Genomic DNA, 16,005 nt, shown 5'->3' with positions numbered 1-16,005 from the left:
AGATGGGAATGGGAGGCTTAGGTGCTCTTCAGGGTTTTTTTTATTTTTAACCTCCTCATCTGACCAATAGTGGGATGGGAGCTCAGCGGTGTATAGCTCAAAAGGTTTATTTCATGGTACATTAACCTCACTTTCCTCTTGGTCATAGGCATGTGGGGAGAATACGCGGGGGGGGGGTTTATAACATCCCATTCTGATTTTATTACCCTTCCATTGCACACTCAAGTGTATCATTGCCAGACATAACCCAATCGCCACTATTTGAATCACGATCCTCCCATGGACTCCAATGGCACTACCAATAGGTAAGATAATGATGGCGTCTCCAGTCAAGCTTGATACTGTCACGTTCTGCCCAGGCTGCGGAGCTGCATATCTGTCTTGCTTTAGTTTCTCTGCTTTGCTTCGATCCATTCCTGGATTTCCTTTTGCTTTGTTCTGATCTTCCATTCCTTGCTTCTGCTTCAGCTCTTTGCTTCAGCTCTGTTTCCTTGAAAAGGTGCGCCCCACCTGTGTGTTCTGTTTGTCAGTCTTCAGTCTAAGGTATGTCTTAGTGCTGTGTGTTTGGTTTACATGTCTGGTTTACGTGTTTGGTTTGTTTTGTATCTCTGTCAGCAGGGATTAGCGTTAGGCCGCACCGTCATTGGAGTACTTTGGCGTAGTGGTGGGCTAAGCATGCTATGGCCATATCATGTGACGGAATCTCCAATTGTTATCAATCAGTCTTAGGCTGGTTCCTATATTCATGTTTGTCTGTCTCTTATGTACCTTTGCCCTTCTTCCTTGTATCATCTGAGGATTCCGGTTCCTCTCTCCTCTCCCCATGTCCCAGTTAAGATTTCCTATCCTTGCTTAAAGGAGAAGCGTCCGAGGGTTCCGACTCCTCACTCCTTCCCCTGTGTTCCTTGCCTTCTTCCCTGTCCTTTGTTGTGCCCTGTATCATGTATATCTTGTCTAGTAATGTTCATTCCTTGTCTGGTTCACTGTAGTGCCCTGTAATATGTATATCTTTTGTGGTTATGTTTCGTGCCTGGTCTCCCTGTCCCTTGCTTGTTATGTTTCTGCTATACCCTTTGCTTAGCTTTCACACTCCCAGCCTGCAGCATCCTGCACGTATTCAAGTATATGTTTCATGCCTGCTCCAGGGTGCCTACAGTATTTCGCTTTGTTCTGGTCTTCATCCGCTGCCATATCAGGGCGCTGGTGTTTGGCTGCACAACCCTAGGTGCTCATCACCTGGGTGAGTGTGGTCACCCTGCTACCAGGCCCTGTCCAACTCCACTACTGCATTGTGACTCCTGCACACAATCTTTGGGCGCGCTGGGTCCTTTCATTCATCTGTTTGGACCCAGTCCGTGACAGATACCTTTGATTGGGCTCACATAGAAACAGAGATAGAACAGCTTTCATGACCTCAGAGGTCTCTCATTCAGAAAAACGTCAATTCCATTTGAAGAAGAGGCCACTAAGTGTCCGCGAATCTACCTCATTTACTATGTTGACCCAATAAAAGTTGTCGACGTCGAACATGTCTGATCTTCACTCTCTCTAACTCCCGAAAAGTAATACATTGTACCGAATGATAAATAAATAGTTAAACCAGAGTCCAAGGAATGTATTTGACATTCAAACCCTCCATTGTATGGGCCTTATATGCAGTAAATACATTTCTTGTCAGGTGTCACTCCTGTGCTTTTTGTAACTATTATCACAAGACATTCTTACCAGTTTTCACGTCCTCTTCAATTAAAGAATGCCTAAACCAATGTTGTTCCGTACTATGATTGAAAGCATTACATTTTCTGCGTGCCTTCTTTTGAGTCCTCAGAGCATCCCTAGGGTAGATCTAAGAGTACAAACTGTACAAACTTACTGTAATTTTCTTTACCCTAAAAGGGTAACCTATCTTCTTACAGGAACGACTTTTTCTTATTACAGGAACGATTTTTTTACATTTACTGTCTTTAACAGGGCAGGTCAAGTCCCTGCTTTCAGGCACAAATTCTCCAAATAGCTTCTACCGTTGAAGGAGGCGAGAATGAGTGTGCGTCTATCTGGGTGTTAGAGTGAGTGTGCGTGTTAGTGTATACAATTTTGAAATGTAGAATTTGAGAAATGTTACCACACACAGTGTTTTTTTTGTATATCATTGTTGTAATCCTGCCTAAAATTTAACATGTTGCTTTTAACTAGTAAGAATAATAATCTTCTATGTGCTCTGCATAGTAAATTGTGTGTTCAACATTCCAAAAGCGGAATAAAAAGGTAACGTGCTAAAACTAAAAGTGATTGGTTCCCCTTTATCACAATTTAACAGATTCTGTAAAAAAAAAAAAAAGCCACCTTTTCATTTCATTTTGTGTTGATAACACGTTCATTGTTACTTTTTATTAGTTGAATAACTCGAGTAATTAAACCAGTTTGTATGAATTACTACAAGAATAAAAAAGTCATCAAAACAAGGGAAATAATTGATGAAAAGTGAAATCCGCTGTTGAGACCGAGACTTCCGTTGCTGCAGAAGACTTTCATGTCGATATTTAAACCTCCAAAGCTAGATTGCTGGTTACCAAGAACGCTGCAGACGCTTTCGGTGGCGCAGCCGCGGATGGCTTCCTGTACATACAAGTATCCTGTGGAGTAAACGCAATGAAATGTCATGGAACTGTTAATATTTCAATGGTTAAATCATAGACCCAAAGCCTATAAGGTGGGGCAAAATGGGCAGGTACCCTTATGGCCAGGGTTACTTTAGGGGTCCACAGTAGTTGCCTCTTTGATCTCCCCAACAGCTGACATAGTCCAAAGGTGGAGGTCTGCCATGTCCTGGCACCCAACAGCCGGTTGCATGCAGATCATGGTAGAGAGGTCTGTGGCAATAGCAGCATCTAAGGTATTATGGGTCTGGATGCTCACTGGCAGAGCTTTCTCCGGGGCCCCTTCTGCAGAATCCTCTATATGCATTCGCAGCTTGGCCGAACACAACTCAGGACATCAGCCCCAGCACTGGCTCGCCAAATACTATTGGGGGGTCCAACAACCCCCCCATGCATGCCTAGGTTTGAAGAATGCATATTAAAGGACTTTGTATTAATATGCATTCATTGTTGAGCATACTGTCTGGGGCGCACACATTTACATTACCTGTTATTTTTTTTTGAAGACGTAAACATTTATTCTCCGCTCCCCAACACTGCATGGTGTCCGCCGTGTAACACGAGAGAGACTCGTCCGAAGCACAGGTCCGACACGTTAGGCCGTTTGGCTGTAGGGTATCAGATGGCACTTTAAAAAGAGGTGAAATACAGGAATATGAATTTCCAAAAAGTACACGCGCGTGATCAGAATTCAGGGCCGGACTGGGGAAGATGAACGACCCCCGATATTTAAGGTCAAAAGCCGCCTGATGACTAACTGGCTATATCTGCATCCCAAGTGATATCATAAAAATCCATTCAAGAAAGAGTCAAGCCAAGAGAAACCATTTTTAATTGGATAAATGGTAACCCACCCACTGTCGCTTTATTTCTCCCCCACCCACTTTGCCTATAGCCCCACCCACTTTCCATGGGACCCCACCCACAATCCCCACTTACACGCTGGCACGGTTGAGTTACAATCGTCTGTCTCGCAGCAGGCAGTCGCTATCTTCACCTTGCCGTAAAGGAAGGTGATGCTCCCGGTGACGTTGCACTGGCTTCTTGGTGCGCAGTCTTTAGTAAACACCGGACTTATCGCTCCGTCTAAAAAAAATGCATGAAAATAGCATTTTAACAACTTAAACGCTCGGAAGGGTCTTGTGTACTGAGAAGACCCTGCGAAGAGTTATACTCAAGTTACCCCAAGCTGGGGCCACTCGACTCAATTCTTGAGTTGAGTTGAGTGAATAGGACCCTTGGTTCAAAATGTTGGCCTCTTAGTCCTGATATGAAATGAATTGTGGGCACAGCTATATTTTTGTTATAATATACAAAAGATGTCACATCTATTGTTTGCTCGTACGGCACTGTCCCAGAACATTCTAATGCCACAAATTTATCGATGGACTCAACATACCTACAACGGTAACAGAATACGCGGTTGCACAAGCATTATCCGAGGGGCATGTTACACTGGCCCCCGTGCAAGACGGTCCAGACAGGGACATACACTTGGTGCAGGAAAGGGATTCGCCTGAAAAATAAAGGTTAGAACGTGGAAGATCAGTAGATGCTTCAAAGTAATCTCGTGTCGCAATAACCCAACTCGGGAGTCAAAAGTCAATGAAACGGCAATCGGATCATAGCCGTAGGAGAGAAGAAAAGGCGATAAACCTTTGGTGCATTTCACAACTTTACTTCCGACTAGGGCCTGGATGCAGAAGAAGCCCACCACTTCAAGACCACAAGACCGTCCATCGCAGAGGTGCCACCATCTGCCGCACGCTACAGTTTATTACTATTTTTAATATATTATTAAAATTATAATTTCTTTAATATATTTCAATTGATTGATTTAAAATAGTCCCCATGAACCTGTATTTATTATTTTTTCTTTATAATTTTTATTATTTTATATTTATATTTTATTGAATAGGCCCAAAAAAAATTATAGAGCCATTAGAAAAGCACAAATATTCTATAAATAATAAAAACCTGTATTTTGGTTTTTTAAATAGGGCGGATTTAACTTTTTTTTAAATGCAATAGCTTGTTTATTGTAATGACATACGTTCTCTAGGTTTTTTTTTTTTTTTTACTACAAATGCAAACAAAAAAAGGAGCTTTTTGAAGATGAATTAAACAAAAAAGACAGTGAAAATATGTTTATAGGGCAATATGAAATATCATGAAAACATTCCCAAATTCATTGTTTGTTTTTACACAGATATTCTATAAATAATCAAAAATAATAAAAAAAATAAAAAATAATTTTTTTTTTAAATTGTGCAGATTGTTTTTTTAGTATAAATCGTTGTTTATTGTAATGTCAGCTATGAATCTGACAAACATTGTCACGTAGATAACAGGTGGATGGTTTCTTAGTAAATAGAGACGTACCTGTTGCTGCCAGCGCTGCCAGCATGCACAGAGACACGAGAGCGTTCATGCTGGAAGCCGATGCCAAGGTGTGAGATTCTATCGAGCGGGAGCCTCATTTATCCGTGAAGCATCAACATGGGGAGGGGGTTCCAGCGGTGACAACATGGAAACACATATCTTGTAGCCGCACATCTTGCAATGACAATTTCCATGAGCGTTCCTTTGTTGCCTGCTGTAGATATGTGCAGGTTACTTTTATTACGTGTTATAAACGCATCGTGTTTATCTATAGGTAACTCCGGTACAGCTCAGCCTCCAGATAAAGCGCGCTGTCATATTTTCCTTTCCAACAAAGTACATCCCAGTGTTTTACTGTCAAATAGATTCATATTGCTTGATACAGTGAATAATGTATATGTATGTTTGCATATGTATGTAGACGTGTGTATATGTGTGTGTATATATATATATATATATATATTTATATGTGTGCGTGTGTATGTGTATGCATATCGGTATATATATATATATATATATATATATATATTGTGACACAAGGTCTGGTAAAGTGGTAGATGGCAGGTATATTAGACCAGCCTTGGCCAATAGTAGTCTGCTTTATAATATGTCCCAGGGAAATATGTTGTTTGTTTACAAACTGCACTACTGGCAGTTTGCAAAACCTGGTGAGGGTCCCTGGGGCGGAGCATCTGGAAGAGCAGGGTGGTCCAGCGCTCCAACGGCACTAATTGCTGTATGGATCCAGTCCAGAGCCTGCATTCTGGGCAGGAGCTCCACAGGTGTGGGGTAAGTAGCAGCTCACCTGTGGCTGATTAATTAGCAGGAAGAGGGTAAAAGGAACTGAGCCTGATTCAGAGAGGAGGCCACTGTTATGCCAGCTAGGAGAGCTGAGGAACTGAGGGGTGGTTTCTCTCTGCAAAGCCATATTGATGGTAACTTGTGACCTGTTTTGTCCTAAGCAAAGACTGTTATTCTGCGTACAACCGCTGCTGTTTATTCCTTTAAAATAAACATTGAAGCTGAGCTGGACGTGTCCTGGGCTTCATTTACCCCAGAAGACTGCGGTTACAGCCAAGATCCTTGACAAAAATCCCAAGGAAAAGGGAGGCCTGTCACAGTATATATATATATATGTAACCATGTGTGTGTGTGTCTGTGTGTGTGTATGTATGTAAGGCATTTCCGTCACACAACTTGGTTGTGCGTGAAAATCCCAGATGATCAGCAGTTTCTGAACTACTCAGACCGGCCTGTCTGGCACCAATAAGCAACATGCCACATTCACTAGCTATTTGTGTTAACAAGCAGTTGAACAGGCGTACTTAATAAACCGGCCAGTGAGTGTATGTATGTGTGTGTGTGTGTGTGTGTGTGTATGTGTATATAGATGGGAGAGCGGAAAGAGGATGAAAAATGTAAAAGGCAGGCAAGCAGGATGAAAAATTGGAAAGAAGATAGAAAAACATGAGAAAAAGACGTCAGCAAGCGAGATGGAAAAAACAGATGGGCAAAAGAACAAAAAAGACTGGGAGAAGAAAAAAAAGCAGAGAAAAATATATGGAAGGACTCTATCGTGCGGCTTTCTTCAGTTTTGTTGACGCTGCATAGATGTCGTTATTATTATTATTATTATTACTATTATTATTATTATTATTATTACTATTATTATTATTATTATTATTATTATTACTATTATTATATTATATTATGTGCAGATGGAAACTCGCTCGGCTCGACTCTCCCGATAACATCTAATGTGAACACCTGTAGCCTGAATATTAAACTTTGAACTTTGTTAAGTATATTTCCAGAATCAAATACTGTTGTTATCTTTACTTATTGATCCGTTTCCTAGTTGTAAAACTATCTTTAGTTCTCACCATCTAACGCATCTGTTAACGTATATTTGTTACTTGCCCTTATTTCATTTGTACAGCGCTGCGTAATTTGTTGGCGCTTAATAAATAAAAGGCATAAAATAATAATAAAAATAATATTGAAATAGTCGTCATATGTTATTGTTTTTCTTTGTCTTTATCTCTATATAATGTTAAGTTGCTGATTGTTTTCGATTGGTCGGGGCAGCCGTCCAGTTCATGCCCAAGTTTATTAAGACAAAGATAATTTGCCGAGAGAATTGTATATTTCAGTTTCTAAAACATTTACATCTAATATTTTATTTAAAAAAATATTCTGTTAATATTCTGCCAAAATTACCAAATAAACCAAAATTAAATAGTCAATTTGTACAATTATTTTTTTTATTTTCTATCATTAAGGAGGAAAGATGTAAATAAAGTAATTAAACTTTTATATAATTTGGAAGAATGCATTGTTAAAGAAACAAAAATTTCATTAAAAGAAGGGACATAATTGATGAAAAGTAAAATCCGCTATTGAGCCCGAGATTTCCGTTGCTGCAGAAAACTTTCATGTCGATATTTAAATCTCCGAAGCTAGATTGCTGGTTACCGAGAACGCTGCAGACGCTTTCGGTGGAGCAGCCGCGGATGGCTTCTTTCACAGATGCTGCTCCTGGGGAAAAGACATTTTTTTCATGTCAGTACATTTGTGAAAAAAGAAACATGGTGACATTTTGATATCAGACACTTGGTGGCGCTAGTGCTCCAGTGGTATGAGGAGAATTCTATGAGCTTCAGAATTTGAGCTTATTTTTTTTAAGATGTGGTATGTTTATGTTTTTTTTTAATTGCTAGTAGCACAATGTAGCACTGTTTTTAAACCAGTTGTTTGTTGTGCCCCATTATATGTTGTCTGAGACCAATCCATTAGACTAACACACTGACTCCTTACTATACTACCTGTGGGAAACAATAGAAAGGCTCAGTCTTAATCACCCAGTTGACTGATGAAAATCTATGAAGGAACAGACTTTATTAGCATGGCCATAAAGCATCAGCTCTGTGTGGTGTTTGAGCCGGGAAAGTCACCCAAAATATAACAACTGAAAACAATGGCAGCCCCCAGGTCTGCAGATACAGGAAGTTTATTGGAAAAAAAATAGATAAAACATAGGTTTTTGTCATGACTGGACACACAAATGGTATACAGCTCTGGGGGTTGTTACTGTTCACAGCGCTAGAGGTTATTACTGTATACAGTGCTGGGGGGGTATTACTGCATACAGCTCTGGGGGTTTATATTACTGTATACGGTGTTGGGGGTTATATTACTGTATACAGCGCTGGGGAGGTTATATTAGTGTATACAGCGCTGGGGGGTTATATTACTGTATACAGCGCTGGGGGTTATATTACTGTATACAGCGCTGGGGAGGTTATATTAGTGTATACAGCGCTGGGGGGTTATATTACTGTATACAGAGCTGGGGGTTATTACTATTACTGGGGGTTATGGTTGGGGAGAACAATATTTTCTCCCCTTTAAGTATTTATTTATTAACCATTTGAGACATTTGGTACAAATAATTTCCTGTTAGGGAAACATGTTGGAATGAAAGCTGCTATTGAAGAAACTCGGTCAGATTAAGGGACAGCTCTTATTATGATACACTTTGAAATTACCTGTTAATTGTTTCTCTAGCAGTAGGCATTTAGTCTCATTCCCCTGACACTGCATGGTGTCGGCTGTGTAGCAGTAGAGGGAGTTGGAAGAAGCACAGGTCCGACAGGTGACCCCGTTTGGCTGTGGGTTATTAGATGGCACTTTTTTTTAAAAAGAGGTAAAAGACAGAGATGAAAATGTGAAATATATGAACGCCTAATCAGTTATTTTAAATGATGTTATTCTAAATAATAAATATAAAAAAATCACAATAAATTAGAATACTTTTAATACGTCACTTTAGCGTCGCTGGTAAAAAAGTTCTCTATGGAGAATCTTAATTAAAAAAAACAAAAAAAATAATAAAAAAATGCCAATTTTCCATAGGCCGCTCTACAGACTAATTTTATCGGCATTGTTAACCAAAAAAATTATAGATAATGTTTTTATTTCCACTTGTGGGTATATCTGCCCCTCGAGTGGTGTCCGAAACATCCCATATTTTTTGTTAAAAAGACAAAGGAGATAATTATTTTTTGATTGGCTAAATGGAGATCCACCCACGGTTGTTTTATTCCCCCCCCCACTTTCCAGTGGCCCCACCCACTTTCCATGTTACTCCACCCACAATCCCCACTTACACGCTGGCACAGGTGAGTTGCAATTGTCTGTCTCGCAGCAGGCAGTCGCTATCTTCACCGTGCCGTAAAGGAAGGTGATGCTCCCGGTGATGTTGCACTGGTTTCTTGGTGCGCAGTCTTTAGTAAACACCGGAGTGAGCGCTCCAGCTAAAAACCGCATGAAAACAGCATTTTAGCAAATTATGCAATTAAAAATAACATTAATTTTAAAATGTTATTAGAAAAAATATTTAAAGGTTAAGGGACACATTATCTAAACATGCATTTATAAATCACACACTTCCTCCAAAGGCGGCGACTTTCATTAATTCTTGAAATTAGGTAAATCAAATTTCTCCTTCTGTATATTGGTGAGCAACCACTGAGGCCTATCTCAATTTGAATATTACATTTTTGGGTAAGTTCAACCATTGAATTAGCTGCGGAATCCTTGATAGGGTCTGCTGAGGACCTTGCTACGATTTTGACTTAATTTATCTCAAGCCATTTTCTTTGCTTTTTTTTTTATCACTTTATAAGTTGAGTTTAATGGATGGCACTCATGGGCCTAAAAGGTGACCACTTAGTACAGCTGCCCTGATTTTAAATGAGTTAGATTTTCTCTATTTTTGTTCCGAAGCCGCTGTCAACAAACATTCTAACAACAGATATTTATTGATGGGCACAACGTACCTACGTTGGTAACAGAATACGCGGTTACACAAACATTATCCGAAGGGCATGTTACACCGGCCCCCGTGCAAGACGGTCCAGACACAGACATACACTTAGTGCAGGAAAGGCATTCGCCTAAAAACAATAAAGGTTTGAACATGAAAGATCAGTAAATGCTTCAAAATAATCTTTAACCGTCCCAAAAACCCAAACAGTAATCATCCAAACAGCAAGCTTAGCACAGCCACTAGGGTGCAGAGTTCTCAAAAACTCCAGCATTGAAAAGGTTAAACAATCACACATCCAGCTACTACACACAGAGGTTTTGCTTGTTTCCATTGAAGATGTTAAGCACACACACTTCAGCATTGAAAATGTTAAATATTCACACACACACACAGAAATGTTAAACTGGCATTGAAGAGGTTAAATGATTTCACACACATCGTAGTTTTGCACTCCAACACGAATGAGGTTAAATAACCACCTAGCTGTCTACATTAAAGATGTTAAACACACACACATTTTTTTTACACTCTGGCATTGAAGAGGTTAAACAATTTCACACACACTGAACTTTTAAACTCTAGCATTGAAGAGGTGATATTTTTTTTATTCCAAATGCTAATAAATAAATAAAGGATGCCTTTGAATATAAATTAAACAAAAAATATTCTTTCTTATAGGGGAATCTGAAATGTAACAAAAGCATTTCAAAATCCATGGGTTTATTTTGAACAGAAATATTCTATAACCAATTAGAGCGGACGTTACAAAAGCCGTAATTTGTATCTAAATTGCAGATTTTTGTCAGAACAGGTGGATGGTTTCTTAGTAAATAGAGACGTACCTGTTGCTGCCAGCGCTGCCAGCATGCACAGAGACACGAGAGCGTTCATGCTGGAAGCCGATGCCAAGGTGAGAGTTTGAAGCGGTCGGCATGGGAGCCTCATTTATCCGCGGAGCCCCGACATAGGGAGGGCATTCCGCCGGTGACAACATGGAAACACACGGTTTGTGACTGTGTATCTTGCAACATCAATTTCCACAACACTCCTTTGTTACACACAAAAGATATGTCATTGTATATGCTTATGGATCGTGTTCATGGCGTGTCATAAACGCACCGCGTTTCCCTAGCAGAATATTTCCAAATACAGGGTAAGTGTCCAACCTGCACCTATGGCCACCATACAAACATACACACACACACGCTACTGTACAAACTATTTACATGCACTCTCACCCCCGCCATTGCGACATTACCTTCAACAGAGCAAGCAGTCAGTGCATACCCGACAAACACCTTTCAAAAAACACCTGTGGCATAAATATTGGGCATTCTGTCACACTATGACCATATGTTGCTTTGCCCCCCCCCCCAGTTTGGTGAGCCCTATTTCATTTTTCATGGCTGTGCTTGCTTACCATAAAGAAAAAAGGCTGTCAATTGCATTGAACTCCTTGGTCATGAAGGGGTTAAATATGCCATGAAGTAGCCTACATGATGTTTCTTGCGCAAACACCCCGGATTGATCGCGCCGTGGCGTGTAAGTGAAAAAGTGAATACACGACCAAGAAATACCTGAAAGTCAAGAGGTGAGGATTTAGTAAACATAATGATTCAGGTGACTGTACAAAAAAAAAAAAAAAACAACTTTACAGAATGAGTCACGATATAAGCATTTTATAATATTGTACTTTCCTTACCCCGAAGTATAAATAGTTAAAATTCTAAAATACTGTTCTTATTATATTATATTATATCTATTTACCGCAAAAGGCATAGGTGTAGCACAGGACTATAAAAACTAATATTTCAGGAGTGATCATTATTAATTTATTAATAAAATAAAATCCTGAATGTACGTGGTGGATTTTTGTATTTTTTGTATTTTTTATTGTAAAAATTCTTGTATAAAAATCTATCTGTGAATAAAAGCGTGCTGAATTTCTTTTTAACTCTATTTGCGAAAATGCTAGAATGTACGTGTTTCTCGATATTATACCGGTTTCTGTCAAAATCCCTAAATGAAATACAAATACTTTATGTTTATTATACATATAAATTGAATTTTTTAAAACTTTTTTTTTTAACTATAACAGAAAAATGAATCAATTTATTAGATTATTTTAAGTAATTTAATTAATCAGACATTGATTCGTTAATAAATAAATTAGCCCCGAAATATCTGCCAGGTCAGAATTCAAATTAATTTAAAGTTCAAGATGGAACAAAACAAAATTAAATTTAATGTTCTGTTTTATTTAAAAAAAATCTTAATAAAATCCAAGGGCCAAGCATTTTCACTTTTTTTCATCTTTTTTGATGACTTCTAACCCTATAGGCTCTTTGTTCTTAATGAAAATGATGTCATACTAGTTAGTATATTTACTAACCTGAATAAGAAATTGTTAAGTTCTGATCTTAACGATTTCTTATTCTTATATCATCAATATTCCTTTGATAGACCGGATGTAAGAGACGTCTGACATCTGTGTAAAACATCTGCAGAAGCAAAGTCATAAAGTGAGCTTTATTTAATGATCAGTGGAGAGAAGCCTCCTAAAAAAAATAATAATGATGGCATCCATCACGTCTGTCAATGGAGCATGTAACTTTAACCCCTTAAGGACAATGGGCGGTCCCTAAACCCATTGAAAACAATGCATTTTGAGCCCGTACATGTACGGGCTTTGTCATTAAGGGGTTAAATTCATCGAAGGTTCCTTATCTTTAGCACGCCCTAGAGCTGTTGTAATATATTTCTCTATGTAAATAGCCACAAGAACTGTCAACGAGGCTTCAAATTTATCGTACGCTTCGTGTGTGAGACATACCTGCTCTCGTTACCGTGCGGGGATACCCGCAGGCGCTTCCTTTTGGACAGTTGGCACTATTCCCGGAGCCGCTGATACCAACTGAAGCCAAGAACGCTGATGAAGAAAAAGGAGTGGAAGCAGAATAGAATGTCCTTCTTTACTAGATACAATTGTATCAAACGGATGAATTTAATAAAAGATACAATCTGGGAACTTTCTAAATGAAGGGAAATGAGAAATATTAACCCTTTAATAGCCCATCATGAAGATTCTATGTAGTGGCTCGCCAATATTGTTAACCTAATAGCTCTCATAAGGTCGTTATGGAAACCTCGATTTGTCATTATTTATACTTAAGTGAGTTGCCTGCATTCTAGTGAGGATATCAACCCTAACAGACCGTCAACAAAAGCACCAATTAGCAGTTATAATAATTACGTTAAAAAAATAATCAGTTATAGCTTTCCTTTAAGTTACTTCCATTATCACTAATTAATAGAGGCAAAATATTTTAATTGTGATTTATCTTTTAAAGTGCTTTGTTTTAAAAATTCTACAAAGTATCTCAAAAAAATATAATTAATTAAGTATATAATTTATTATTTTTAGTTAGATTTTTCTGCTTTGAGTAAAGTCATAAATATCATAGCATAAAATCAAAATGTAACATGTAAAAGATTCTAAATATTTAAAAAACATTTTTTTTATATGTTTAAACTTATAAAATATCAGATTGAGGTGCTTCGCACAATAGAGGGTGCAATTAATGATTTGTCCAAGTGGAACAGCACAAACGCCCCCCCCCCCCGTGTTAGGGCGCTGCGTGTTGTTAAATTGTGCAAACACCTAGTGGCCAAATCAGGAACTGCGCTTCCTAATATTATTAATTATTGATTTAAATAGTGTCAACATGTTCCCGTAATACATAATAACATATTATTACATTTTATACAGCACTAGAATATCTGATATCAAATATTATTTATATATATATATTGTTAATTATATATTTTCTTATTTATATTTTTATATTATAGTATTATATTTGTAACTTTGCAATGAGGAAAGTATGCAAATGCTTGCACTAAATACATATACATGTTAACTAATAAGTCAATTAATAAGTTAATTAACCAGAAAAATAAAAACTGCCCAAATGTATTTGTGTATTTTGACCTCGGGTCCTAGGAGGACCCTAGATTCGCACCACCCACCTGGAAATTTTTTTCAAGCTTATTGTTTCTTAATATATGGTATATTTTGCAAGCTCCAATTACTCAAGTTCCCTGGGGAAACTCTCTACGTTGCGCAAAGGGACCTACCCTTTGGAATGAGTCCAAGGCCAGAGCACTGGTCCATCGGACAGTTAATGGACCCTTCTTTTCCGCACAAAGAACTTACCAAATAATTAAAGATAGAACAGGAAAGTGATGATGGCACTAATACCCTTGGACTGCAGGTGATAACTTTTAGAATTTCTTTATGAGAACGAAACTATGAAATATACAATTTGCTTCACACCCCCGATGCCAATTAAACCTAGAAATTATAAGCGTTATTTAGGCAGTGAAAAATAAATATTGCCTCATCCTGGTGAAATGCAATCCAGATCCGTAACAGGTCATTAACACGTCCGAACAGTTGGAGAAGCTCTAAGTAGGACAGGATTAACAAGAAAATCACGGAATTCTGGATGACATACTTACTTTTACTTTGAATTTGTCTAGCCGTGATTTAGAAATACGTTTGCACCTGTAGAGGTATTGAATGATAATTCTAGCACTAGTTAATTCTATTACTGCTTGGGCTTTGGATATGAACCCTCAGGGCTGAATTTAAATCCCTTTGGCTCATCTTCTTGTAGACCAGTAGAAGTGGCTTTCTACAAGACAATCAAAATTCATGGGACGCTTGCAAGCTCCGTCATTACAAATTCAAAGTAATGTGACAAATGGACTTGAGGGTTGGTGGGCTGCTAAGATCAGTTCTTCTCTGACAGCCCAAGATGGTCCTTGCTTTACTCTTAGGCCACTATATAATTGTGTCACATGTGGCTCTATAATGCTTAATGTGGTCACACCAGGCAAGAGTTACATTTGAAATATATAAATGTCTTTGTGTAGCCTGGGGCCATCAATGAGGAACCAAGGCCAAACTTGAGTACGATAGGTGGAACTTGGCCAACCCCACTTGCTACCCTACTGGTGGGGATCTGATGGAAGAGTGGACGGATCTCTTATGATCCCAATCTCTCTTCCTCAAGGGTTAAACCAAATGAACCTTTCCTAATGTTCTCCTTTCCAAGTCCGCACTTGCCCATACGAGATTTCCTTAATGTCTAAGTTGACCTTTGCTCCTTTTTACTAGACACCAGGGCTTTCAAACCATGACCCACTCACGTAGCGATAGGCATGGATCAAAAAAGAGAGGAAACGTGCAGTGTATGCCCCAACATTTCATACCAAAATTAGTTCAGCTACTTATGCTCATGAAAGATAGCCATGGTGCCATGTTTCCTTTGCAGATAACTGGGAAGGGGTCACTTGTTCCAGAAAGTCTTCTGCAAATACTGGTGTAGAGTTCTATTTAGGATACAGAGTATCCGAATGTATCAACTGACTCTACACATACACGGTTAGGTAGATGGGATGTTTTGCCATTTTCACCAATGCCCCAGGGTGGTTGAATATAGTGATGGGTCCTGGAGGGGGGGGGCATTCCCCTTGGTCTAAAAAAGCAAGGAAAACCCTGTCCCGTTTCTCCTACTGTAAGTCTTTTACACAGAAGCGAAATACTGGTTTTAATGTCACAATAATGCTACCCAAGACGTGAAATGACAATTTGGTAACCTAGACAAACCAGTTTAGTAAGTGTAGATCCTAATAGCGTGACACATACAGACGAACACGGAAGAAAGATTGATTTATATTTGAGTCATGCGCAGGTACATGGCTGTAACAGGACCATCATGGAGTGGATATAATAATAACCAATCACAATATATATACATACAATGCTATATCTGACCTTCATGTGATCTTGTGTAGGTTGCATAATGTTTGTTGTGTGTTGTTGTGTAGCTTTGATTACAGGCAGTCACTATCCTTACCCTCAATGTGCGTATTAATATAGACATGTTATATTTAATGGTGCTGGGGTGGGTCCCAACAATGACATCATATGACTCTTTGAAGGGGTTATTTTTTACATTGCAGAGAGAGTGGTAGATAAGTGGAACAGCCTCCCAGCAGAAGTGGTAGAGGGTAATTACATGCATGGGATAGACATACGGCTCCTGAATCTAAGACGAGACCTTAAGG

General features: G+C 38.8%; 2 protein-coding genes across 2 annotated transcripts; both read right to left on the bottom strand.

Moving 5' to 3' along the window:
• Positions 1-2,344: 2,344 nt before the first annotated feature.
• On the bottom strand, positions 2,345-5,165 carry LOC128470706 (phospholipase A2 inhibitor gamma subunit B-like). Its single transcript, XM_053452614.1, has 5 exons — positions 5,040-5,165; positions 4,057-4,173; positions 3,597-3,743; positions 3,145-3,285; positions 2,345-2,633 (listed from the first exon to the last, which is right to left on the bottom strand). The coding sequence occupies exons 1-5, from the start codon at positions 5,086-5,088 to the stop codon at positions 2,434-2,436; spliced, it is 654 nt and encodes a 217-aa protein (XP_053308589.1). The 5' UTR covers positions 5,089-5,165; the 3' UTR covers positions 2,345-2,433.
• Positions 5,166-7,287: 2,122 nt separating this feature from the next.
• On the bottom strand, positions 7,288-10,866 carry LOC128470701 (phospholipase A2 inhibitor NAI-like). The gene is made up of 5 exons (XM_053452609.1): positions 10,713-10,866; positions 9,881-9,997; positions 9,209-9,355; positions 8,588-8,728; positions 7,288-7,577 (listed from the first exon to the last, which is right to left on the bottom strand). The coding sequence occupies exons 1-5, from the start codon at positions 10,813-10,815 to the stop codon at positions 7,378-7,380; spliced, it is 708 nt and encodes a 235-aa protein (XP_053308584.1). The 5' UTR covers positions 10,816-10,866; the 3' UTR covers positions 7,288-7,377.
• Positions 10,867-16,005: the final 5,139 nt, after the last annotated feature.

Source organism: Spea bombifrons, chromosome 12, assembly GCF_027358695.1.
Source record: "Spea bombifrons isolate aSpeBom1 chromosome 12, aSpeBom1.2.pri, whole genome shotgun sequence".
In the NCBI taxonomy this organism is placed as follows: domain Eukaryota; kingdom Metazoa; phylum Chordata; class Amphibia; order Anura; family Pelobatidae; genus Spea; species Spea bombifrons.
This window is presented reverse-complemented; position numbering and strand designations above follow the sequence as displayed.